This window comes from Myxine glutinosa, chromosome 6 (genome assembly GCF_964187855.1).
Source record: "Myxine glutinosa chromosome 6, kmMyxGlut1.1, whole genome shotgun sequence".
NCBI lineage: Eukaryota > Metazoa > Chordata > Myxini > Myxiniformes > Myxinidae > Myxine > Myxine glutinosa.
Window position 1 is genome coordinate 141,234,246 of NC_136266.1, and position 12,186 is coordinate 141,246,431.

General features: G+C 43.7%; 1 protein-coding gene across 2 annotated transcripts in view; it reads right to left on the reverse strand.

Moving 5' to 3' along the window:
• Window positions 1-394: 394 nt before the first annotated feature.
• The window catches only part of LOC137430378 (carbonic anhydrase 2-like), a 43,356-nt gene continuing 31,564 nt past the window's right edge, over window positions 395-12,186 (reverse strand). For both annotated transcript variants that reach the window (XM_068121212.2, XM_078780591.1), the window contains exons 5-8: window positions 5,587-5,679; window positions 5,363-5,426; window positions 1,111-1,274; window positions 395-722 (exon numbers count right to left, since the gene is read on the reverse strand). In XM_068121212.2, the coding sequence (XP_067977313.1) occupies window positions 531-722; window positions 1,111-1,274; window positions 5,363-5,426; window positions 5,587-5,679 (513 nt within the window). In that variant the 3' untranslated portion in view covers window positions 395-530. The remainder of the gene's footprint in view (window positions 723-1,110; window positions 1,275-5,362; window positions 5,427-5,586; window positions 5,680-12,186) is intronic.

Below are 12,186 nucleotides of genomic sequence, written 5' to 3' on the forward strand. Positions count from 1 at the left end.
TCACTACATTGGGAAACCAACTATTTTAAGGGCAAAGGTAAACTCAAGGTCAAACTTCTAAAATTATCAATTTTCATCTGAAAAATCATCACTTCATCTTAACGTGAAAATTAAACAGCAATTACATAGTGCATCACTGAATTTGGAAACCAACTATTTTGAGGTCAAAAGGTCAAAGGTCAACTATAGGTCAAACTTCCAAAATCATCAATTTTCATCTGAAAAATCGTCACTTTTCATCCTATTGATCCGAGCTTTGATCAAGATTGTCAATTTTAAACTTGATGAAATTCACGAAATGGACAATTTGCTGGATCAATGGCAACATTTTTGGGGGGGTGGGGGGGGGGGGGTGGGTGGGTGTATTTTAAAAGTATCATGCTCTGCATGACGACTTCTTGTTTATTTTATCCATGCATCTCCAAACCCACATCTCAAAGCCCTCTAGATATCCAACATATTTCCTCATCAGCATTCATGTTTGAAACAAACAGACAAACATGAATAATTTGATTACTACAAAGTGTGAGTTACATTACAATGGGAAAGACAGATAGTGTGAGGAAACAGAATGGAAGGAAGATGGGTGTTGCTGTCATGGCAGAGCTAGCGATGAGGATGGAGCGACCAAACACTGGCTGGACTGGTCGGTTATTGTTCATCATGGATCTTTGGGGAAAACTGGATGACTCTGTAGCTTGAACGTTACGAAATGCTTCCATCTGTGAAATGCAATAACACAAGAGAAGCATTTCATATTTTTTGTCACTGCAATTCTTCGTAATGGCATGGCTCCTTAAATTCATTATTCAAAACTTGACCAGGTCCTCATTTCATAAACGCTCCCAATGTCCAACTTCCCTGAGCTTAACTGTCCCATTTCTATCCATTGTGAATTTTTTTGAGTCCTAGCAAGTTGCGCATGCCTGCACGGGATTCTAAATGGGGTAAGGATGGATATGGCAAAAATGCAAATGGCGTCTTCTGTCATCGAGTCGGCAAGCTGAGAGCAACAATTCAACATTTATTGCCACACCTGATGCAATGTAGATGCTCTAAGTTGAATTTCTGTGCTCGCAAATCAGTAAGTCAAACTACTTCAGGACACACCTGGCTGAGACTTATGCTGATTGGCTGGAGAAACACGGTCCACACTACAGCCTCATCACAGCTTGGTGTCGTCAAGGAGCCCTGGTAGCGAGCAAATCGACCACGTTGATGAACATCAGGCAGCAAAGAAGCTAGAGGCATTGCTGGAATCACCGTCTGCTGTCCTGGGATGTATAAATTGAGAATTAAATTTATCTCGCTTTTACAAAATATTACATGTTGATGGTTTAAAAAAAATCAATATTTTGAGCTGTCACATGGAAATTAACTAAAGTTCTTACTAATACCAATTCCATTAAGTGTAATTCTGGCCAAACAGTAACTGCTGGTCAAAGCATAAAAGGTGAAATCTATAAATTGGTTGTACTTCTCAGGAGATCGAGGTGAAAGTGGGTGATGCAACACGTATTTTGTGGGGCATCTTTTAAAGTTTAAAAAAACAAATTGGGAATGGGATGGGGAAGGTGGTAAATGTGGAGAGGGACTGTGGAAGGGGAGTTCCAGTAAAAAAAAAAAAAACAAGACATAGTCTAACAACGGCATAGCTGGGCTTGTTTGATACTTTAGTTGAAGGGGATAGTATGCGCTGGGTCAGGATACCAGTTAGCAAATAATGTAAGTGCTGTATTAATTTTTTTTGGACTTCAGACATGGACAGCCGTTTCGTGAATGACTTGGGTAAAAAAACGGCGAATGGCAAACCATGAACTAATAAATTCCACATTCTTGTGCCACTTTCAGTCGAACATCAGGCATGGACAGCCAGTTCGTGAAGGACTTGGACAAAAAACATACCCAGTCTGAATGTTGCTATATCCAGTCAATGGCGAAACTGCAAAAGGGGAATCCACGAATGTCACAGATGAAACCCCTTATGTCATTTCCTCATTCTGCTTTACATCATACCTTGAAACATATCTCTTCAAAAAAAATTAATGATTGTATCCCTTGAACAAGAATCATCACATAAATGATGTACCACCACCTAACATAATAAGGAGGCATGGATGCAGAACAGAAGGGATGCGAGAGAACGTTACGGAAAAATAGTCCACCTATTACTAAACAAGACCATACTCGAGAATTGCAACATGAGAAGAACCAAATTGTCCACAGGATGGATCGACTAAAAAATGCTTTTGACAGTGACCCAAATTCATGGATGCTAAAGTGCATGCAAATGTACAAGATAAATCCCCAAATAATCAAGCTGATTGAGAAGGCAATGGATCCATGGAATACCACACTAATCCTGCAGCACTCGGAAGGAAAGAGCAAAATACCAGGAGTAAATTTGACGTGGGATCTTCCAAGGAGATAGCGGTCCCACCCCGTCCCACCCCTCCCCACCACCCCGCTCCTGTTTTGCCTGTCCATGGACCCACTAAGTAATCTCAATCAAGAAAAATCAAGGAATCAATCAAAAATCTCAGTCAAGAAAACGGATACACCGAGCAACAAATAAAAGAGCATCAAAATAAACAAGAAAAGCGACACATCTACTGTACACGGAGGATTTAAAACTCTTTGCACCACAACTGAAATTAGTGAAACGGTTCTCTGACGATATCAAAATAGAATTTAGCCTAGAAAAGTGTGCCAAGTGCACATTCGTGCAAGGTAGACCAACAAAAACCGACAACATAGAAAATCGACCTAGAAAAAAAACAATACAGGAGCAAGACAACAAAGCATCTTACAAATACCTTGGAGTATAAGAAGGTCACCAAATTTGTCATAAAAATGCGAAACACAATTACCAAAAAATACCTGTGTAGAACGAGGCTGATCCTGAAAACATATGTCTCCCCAAGAAACAGAATCTAAGCCATAAACCAACTAGCAGTACCAGTATTCCAATCCAACTACGGAATGGTAAACTGGCCACAAGCGGATATAAAAAAAACGAGATAGCAAAACAAGGAAACTCCTCACTATGCACAAAATGTTCTACAAACATCAGTGCATCTCAAGAATGTACCTGCCAAGGAAAGAAGGAGGTGGCAGCCTGATGGAACTCAATGAAGAGCACAGAGCGAGAAACTGTAGGATTAGCAGAGTACATGAAAATCTCAACAGACTATCGGATGCAATTTGTAAACAAACATGAAAACAACAAACCAGAAAAGGTATCTCTCACTCACATTGAAAAAAACTTCGAAAAACAGGTACGAATATAAGTTGTCATGCACCAAACCGAAAGAGCAACAAATACAGCCTCAATAATAATAAAAAAAGACAAAAGCAAAATACAAGATGAAGTACCAGCAGGTATATAGTGAAAATTGGAAGAACGACAAAAGAGCAGGAAATATAACATGGGGGCAATACCCCTGGTGCCCACCCGGTGGAATAAACAGTATACTGCATTGACTAAAGGTATTTAAAACCAATTTCAATGCTTGCTAGAAGACAGGACAGCATGTAGAATCATACGAACATAATCATGACTTTAAACAAACAAAAAAATACATATTTTGCCCCCCCCCCCCCTCACCCCGTGTACCTCCTCAAACCCCAATTTTTGTATTGCCTTGAACAAACATTGGTACATCAAAGGGGTAGAATTTTAGCCGCGTCGCAGACGCTGGTCATAGACTGCCCTCTGCTGTTGTTGTTGTTGTTCTTCTTGTTCTTGCAGAGAAGACAAAACCTCAAAGCTCCACCCATTCTGGGAACCATAGCTCCACCCATTCTGGGAGCGGCTTCATATAAACAAATATCCACCATTTTATTAACTCGCATAGCTTTGAGGCCTGTTTTGTAGGCCCGTGGTGTCTTCCTCTCTCACACAGTTTTATTTCAAATCAAATTCGATATATCATTTCATTTTTCACAGTCGCTAACATAGTTTTAGACTCGGTTGAAAAAAAACGGGAAGAAAATCCGATGAAAGTTGCCCTTTATAGAATGAAATGAATTCTCAAAGGCCTGTAACTTCAAGTCCATTGAGATATTTTTTTTTTAAATCACGGCATGGTCAGTCATACACCGCCCGAAATAACAGACAGGAAAATGCCGAGATATATTAAAAATTCGTCCATTTGATGACAATCGTCACGATGAAATATTTAATTTATACGTCGTCACAATAATGTGGAGAGAGGAGCATAGCTTCGTCCACGTGTCGCCACATACGGGAAATTGCCGAGATATATATTTTTTAAATCGCGGCATGGTCAGTCATACACCGCCTGAAATAACAGACAGGAAAATGCCGAGATATATTAAAAATTCGTCCATTTGATGACAATCGTCACGATGAAATATTTAATTTATACGTCGTCACAATAATGTGGAGAGAGGAGCATAGCTTCGTCCACGTGTCGCCACATACGGGAAATTGCCGAGATATATATTTTTTAAATCGCGGCATTGTCAGTCATACACCGCCTGAAATAACAGACGGGAAAATGCCGAGATATATTAAAAATTCGTCGCCACACACGGGAAATTGACGAGATATATTTTCACTTTGCACAAAAATAACATCAAGTAATCGAATCAATAGGAATGTCCTGTGCCTATAACATCGACGTTATAGGCACAGCTGCATCTAGGCATTGTGTAACATCGACGCGGCTTTTGTTTTAATTAAAACTTTTTGTACTTGTTTTTAATGCCATGAACAAACTTTGGTACAGCATGGGTGGTGAAGGTTGTGGTAAAGTTTAATCGAAATATTGTGTGTAGTTTCAGAGGAAAAAGCAAATTCCTATTTTGGGGGGGTCAAACCTGGACCCATTTTGACCCCGGTAAATCCCCTTAAACCCCGATTTTTTAATGCTGTGAACAAACTTTAGTCACAACACAACAAATATCATTTGTGCCAAGTTTGGTCACAATCCCATCAGTGGTTTCAGATAAGAAGTTTCAAGTGTCTACAGACGGACTGACTGACTGACTGACTGACATCACACCATCGCATAAGCTCCCCTGAACTTCGTTCCATGTGAGCTTAAAAATATGGCAGGAATGAGTCAATCAGACAAGTGTAGGTTCTGAAAGGTTGAAACAGAAAGCACGAGTCACCTCCTATCCGGATGTAAAAAAAAACTCATGTCAGAGCAGCTGTACACTGAAGAACACAACAAGGTACGTAGAGTAATCCACTGGCACATCTGCAGAAATTTCAATATCCCAGTTCCACAAAACTCATGGAAACATGAACCAAAAGCAATCATTGAAAACAAGGACACAATCCTCACGCATGACATCATGTCCCATCCAGCTTGAAGATAGAAATACATACCTTTGTAACGGGTGTTGGCCAGTGCATTGACAATCCCATCCAGTGCACGGTTTGAAGGCCCCAGCTGGAGATGAAGACACACTGCGTTAACATTAACACTTTCCTCCAAATAGTTTTCTTCCTCTGCTTTTGATATAAACCCTTTTACTCCCACGTGACCAATGAGTAGTGATACATGTCTCTGAGCTGCAGTTTACCTCTTTTTACCCGCAGATTCCCCCTACCTGCAGAAAGACTCCCAGCACTGCGAGTCCATCACCGTGGCGCTTGGCGTTGCTCACGGAGCCATAGCGGCTGCTGTAGTGAACGATATGCAGCTAGAAACGGAAGGGGGTGAGACGGAATGTGGAGGAAATGGTGTACATCATATTGAACATCAAATGACGATGCAGAATGCAGTAAAAAAAATTTGGGTAAGGAATGTGAAGTAGTTGGCTTTTTTATACAGACGACTTTTGGTGTGCATCCCAAATTTTACTCGAAGGCATTTAAATAATGATAACCAATAATTGTGTAGTGACACCAAAAGTAGACCACACCAGGCAGATTATCCCCTCCCTGAAGAACATTCGTACATCGTCTCCATTTTTTATTGGAGTAGTTGACATTTCATCGACCCTAACCCTAACCCTAACAACCCTAACCCTAATCCTAACAATTTGGGCAATCACCACCTAGTTATTCACCTGAGTAGAGCTCGTTTTCTAGATGATTAAATACTTTAAGATGACATCCTTCAACTGGCTTTGAACACATATTCAATCTCAGGTGATTATCCTTGGGTGATTAACACAATGTCATCACATTCACCAATGACAGGTACATGTCCACTCGAATAGATGACATGTGTTTTGGCTTTTGCAGGTGCATGCCATGTGCCATTGATGCATTTTTCTCCGTTACAAATCCTCGTGTTTAGAATACACAAATTAATAGTTCGTCTTTCAAAGGTCGAAATAGAAAAGACCATGAAATCTCCCAGCTCACCCCGACTCAAGGGAGTGTCAAATGTGCAGGGATCCTTTGTTGATATTGTGAAACAAGACCGATAGTTTAATAGCGGCGTCCCGGCTTGTTTGATATCATAGTTGAAGAGGATAGTATGACCTGGGTCGGGGTACCAGTTAGCAGTTAGCAAATAATGCAAGCATTAAATTGTTTTTGACTTCAGACATGGACAGCCGGTTCGTGAATATCTTGGGAAAAAATGGCAAATGGCAAACGATGAACCAATAAATTCACATTCCTGTGCCACCTGTAGTCAAACATCAAGCATGGACAGCAGGTTCGTGAAGGACTTGGACAAAAAAAAAAATGCCCAGTCTGAATATTGCTATATCCGGTCAATGGCAAAACTGCAAATAGGGAATCCGCGAATGTCACAGATGGAAAACCTTACGTCATTTCCTCATTTTGCTTTAACCTTAATATCTCTATATTTTCATTCCAAACAGCATCATTCATTAATCCAATCACAAATATCCTCCATCCACCTTCGGTGGCGGAGGTAATTAATACTATTGTATTAATATATCAAAATACAATGTTAAATCACGATTGTATTGAGATATTATCAAACCAGTGGATCATCATCATCTGTTCACTTCCGGATTCAGGAGCAAGGTCCATGTCGATCGCATTTCAAAATTATAATTGTATTTATGAATTTCTGAAACCTCCTTACCTACCTTACGACACCCGCTGGGACCCCAAAACGTTCCACAGAAGGTTATTATATTTCCTTTTAGTAAAATATGCAACTGTAATGATTACTAAACACTCTTCCCTGTCATGTGACCAGATCCTCAGCTCTGATTGGTGGATTTCTGTGAGGGACACAGGACATACATATGTACATACACCGAATGGATGGACAAACGCAGTTCCAGACGGCATTGCCCTACGCCGTAAAAATATGGGTGTCACATCAATGGCTCCTGGGAAATTGTACATTTCAACTGGCTCAGTGAACAGAACATCACTGATCAAGAAGCTATTTTCAGGGAAGATAAGTAATTTTCTTGGGTGATTTCCATGTGACATCCTCAATTTGTGAGGCAAAATCCGAGGTGACTCTTGGACACAACTCCAGCGACATTGAAGCAAATCGACTCAGGAGATCTATATGGATGAATCACCTCAATGATCATTCTCAGAATCATTCTTCTAACCCCAACAGTACATGTCCAATTTGACTTCTCATTTGACACTTATTAAACGGTTTTGACACTTCATTGATTCTTTACTCTCCCACACCATCTTTTCTATAATGCAGGCGGATTTGTATTACACACACACACAGAGATAATGCTATTTTTAATCCTCTCCCCACTGTGATGTGTGTAGCATACACATAGTCATCTATATACATAATACGCTAAATGGTGTGATGTATGTGAGTCCGGTGTGCGCATGCGCGACACACGGGACCAGGAACGTGGAGCTGAGTGCAATGCCAGTAAAGCGGATATAAAGTTGAGTGCCTTCATTGGTCTGATTGTTCGTGCTTCCAGACATCACAAGTGGCGACGAGGTGAAGACCTGTTCGTGTCTCGATGGCGACGATGGCGACATTCTCCATGAATACTCCGATGGGGAGGATTGGGCGGATTTTGTGGAGAGCCTGGACCAGTACTTTGTGGCCAACAACATGGCGGCCGCTGCTGATGCATTCCATCGTCGTGCTGTGTTGTTGGCTGTGTGCGGGCAGAAGGTGTACGGACTCGTCAAAAACCTGCTGTCACCACGGCGACCTACCAACCTTTCCTATGAGGAACTCTGTGAGCTTATCAAGCTACACTTCAAGCCAAAAGCTGGTCTCATCATATCAAGGTACAAGTTTTACACACACACTCGACGGGAGGATCAGGACATTCCCGGCTTTGTTGCTGATCTGCACCGTTTAGCAGAGCCATGTCAATTTGGTGCTGTACTTGATGAGATGCTCCGAGATTTCTTTGTGATTGGGGTAAATCACGATGTCATCTTACGAAAACTTCTTGCTCAAGAAGACGAGCTTGACCTGGGAATAGCAGTGAAGATTGCACAGGCGTGTGTGACAACTGCTGAAAACCTGAAGGAGATATCGTCAAAAGGGCAGAACTCTTTGAGTGCAGATACTGTAAATAAGATTGTTACATCCTCGTATAATGCTGTGCCTAGACCAGTTGTGTTTTTGAAACCTGCTTCTTCGGTAGCGAGAGGCCCTAAGAATGTGTGTTGGCGTTGTGGTGCGAATCATGTGGCTCACCAGTGCCGTTTCAAACGGTACACATGCAACGGATGTGGCAAGATTGGGCATCTTCAAAAGAGGTGTCTCCAGTCCAGCAGTGGCGGTGATACTGCCACCAGCCACCACCCATCATGTGGATGATGGTGAGAATGTCGCTGGTGCTGATGAGTCATTGCTGCATGATGAGTATGAGTTGCATACGATTTCTGGCGGCCCCGCACCAATAATGGTTGGTCTTCACTGAATGGCAAGTGTCGATGGAAGTGGACACAAGGGCGAGTCAGTCGATTATGAGCAAGGACATTTTTGTAATTTTTGTGGCGATTTTGACAAGCTGTGGGGCTGTGAGGCCGTGAAGCCAAAATTGAGCCCGGTGAGGGCCAAACTTTGGACTTGCACTCAGGAAATTGTTCCGGTGCTTGGCAGCGCAGCTGTCAGTGTGTCTTATGATGGTGTAATTTTTGAACTGGCCATGTGGGTTGTGCCAGGCAATGGCCCTACATTGTTCGGGCGGAACTGGCTTAAGAGCATAAAGTTGAACTGGCATGAGATCAAAGAGCTGTCTACAGTGGAGGCTCCTGGTTGTGCTCAAGTGCTGGATAAATTTCCATCTTCATTTGAGCCAGGAATTGGTTCCTTCATGGGGATGAACGTTAAAATTCATCTGAATCCGGAAGTGCAGCCCATCTATTGTAAAGCTCGGTCGGTTCCCTACTTGATGAGGGAAAAGATCGAGTGTGAACTTGAGAGACTCCAGAATGAGTGGGTCATCTCTCCTGTTGAGTTCAATGAATGGGCCAGTCCAATTGTTCCTGTGTTGAAAAGCGATGGAGCAGTGAGTATCTGCGGGGACTACAAGGTGACCATAAATCGCCACTCCATACCAGGATCAGTATCCACTGCCCAAAGCGGATGACCTGTTTTCGACATTAGCTGGTGGAAAGTCATTCACCAAGTTGGATCTAACATCTGTCTGCCTACATGACACAAGAGCTGGATGTGGAGTCAAGGAAACTCATGTGCATCAACACTCACAAAGGGCTGTTCATCTACAATCGCTGTCCTTTTGGAATCCGTTCAGCAGCAGCCATCTTTCAGAGAAACATGGAGAGTCTATTGAAATCTGTGCAAAAAACTGTCGGGTTGCAGGACGACATCCTGATCACGGGCTGCAACACTACAGAACACCTGAGTAACCTGGAGGAAGTTCTGCACCTTTTGGACAAAGTAGGGCTTAAACCTAGGCAGAAGAGTCACTGCTGCTGGAATCATGCCATGTGATTCCAAAGTCGAAGCAATCAAGAACGCGCCCATACCAGAAAATGTGTCACAATTACGTTCCTTATTGGGTTTGCTAAACCATTTTGGCAGTTTCTTGCCACAGGTGAGCACAGTGTTGGAACCCTTACATCAGCTACTTCGGAAAGGAAAACTTTGGGTTTGGGGCAAGGCCCAGGATGATGCCTTCAAGGAAGCTAAAGGTCTATTGTGTTCTAACAAGTTGCTTGTTCTTTATGATCCATGTAAGCGTCTTGTATTGTCGTGTGATACCAGTGATATGGGGTAGGCTGTGTATTGCAACAAGCCAATGAGTCGGGCAAGTTACAGCCTGTTGCGTTCGCTTCCAGAACCTTGACGAAAGCCGAACAAGCCTATGGCATGATTGATAAAGAAGCTTTAGGCTGTGTGTTTAGGGTAACCAAGATGCATCAGTATCTGTTTGGTTGTAAGTGTGAGCTTCAAACCGACCACAAATCGCTCACTTTCTGTTTTCAGAGAACAAAGGCATCAACACCAATGCGTCATCACGTGTTCAGTGGTGGGCCTTGACGTTGTCTGCTTATAATTATACTGTCGCGCGAATCCCTCCGGTTAACACGGTAGGGTTGCGGATGGCTCAAACGGACTTAAATGGAGGCGACGATGAAATACGGATTTGACTATTCTATGCAGGAGGAAGGAGGGAAGAGGAAGAAGCGGAGGCGCTTACCTCCCGGCTTGCACGCGCCAGCGTCTTCAACCTGGAAAGTGATTAACTCAAACGAGAACGGGTTTAAAAAGAAATGAAAAATAATACAAGGGTTTATTTAAAATAAATATCGGGACAGGGAAACTTGGTGATAAACCAAATCCTAGGTTGGGACGTCCCCACTCACAGATTTCGGATATGAGACAAAGGAGGAATCAATAAAATAAATGTCCCGTCGTGTACTTGTGGATGCGAGCTTATCTGTCTGCAGTGGTGTGTCTGTCGTCCAACGCGGCTCCGTCCGCCTCACCCACACCCTGCTAGGCCCCGAGCGACCCGCTCGGCGGCCTCGTCTGCTCAGCGGCACGCCTCGCTCGCCCCTCGTCGGTCGCACACGAGGTCCCGTTCGCTCGCACCGAGCCTCGCTCCAAGCACCGAGCACCGCAAGGAACCACAAGCACCACGAAGATTCAGGGAAGAGAAGCCAAGAGAACTCCAAGAGTCCAACACAGAGAGAACAAGAGAGTACGAAGAACCCCAGGAAAGCACAGAGAGGGAAATGGAAGAGAGAAAATGTCGGCGAGCCAGCAGTTTTATTACTCGACCTGTGACGTCAGTTCTTTTCCTCTCCAACCAGCTCAGTGACACTCGTCTTCCAGAATCTTCTCACCGCGCTGGTGTCCTCGCATTGGCCGAGTGCTTTCCACCCCCCATGTCATGCCATCCTCGTGGCCAACCACAAGTCCTCCTTTTCCCTCCAATCACAGGGCAATTCTCTGTCCCTCCTATTGACCAATCACTCTTCCTCCCCTGCTCTGCCAATCAGCACCCTGTGGTGTTTGTCGCCCCTCCCCCTGGCCAATCAACAGTCCTCCTGGGCATGGCTCCCAGCCTTGCCACGATGTTCGTTGCTAGGCCAGCTGGTGGTGTGGCTAGCAGGGGCCCATCGGCAGTGCCCCGATCTGGCTTCCTGTCTGTTTTCTTCCAAAGTCATTGTGGTGGAGGGGGATTATTTACTGTGGTGCACTAATGGACCGATCTAAGTGTCTAAATGAGTGCATTGTCATAATGGACACTGGGTTGGTGACAGAGGGGACGACAAACGAAGAAATTTTACCCATAATCCTTGCACTACTTAGAACGCCCCGCCCCCTCGTGGCGGGGACACCAATACAGCTTATACCGACAGCCGGGCTAAACATAGAACTGATTACAGGTAGATTCCCTATCACGACAGTCAAGTTACCTACCTACACAGATCTATCTGGCTCTAGATATTCCTCTACCCAAATTCATAACAATACTATTCGTTACAGGCCTGGCACTGGGAATTGTGCTGATGCACTGAGTCGACCGCCGGTGCCTGTTGCTGATCGCAACAATACTCCTCAACCGGCTGGCCTTGTATGAATGCATTTGAGAGTGACAGCTCTCCGGTCACTGCTGCTCAAGTTAGGTTGTGGTCGAACAGAGATCCTGTGTTGTCTGTAGTCATGCGTTGCGTTATGACTGGCGATTGGTCCGCACACCAGACTCGGAGTACAAACTATATTCACGTCGTAGAGATGAGCTATCTGTCCAGTCAGATTGCCTAGTTTGGGGCAGACGTGTCATCATGCCAAA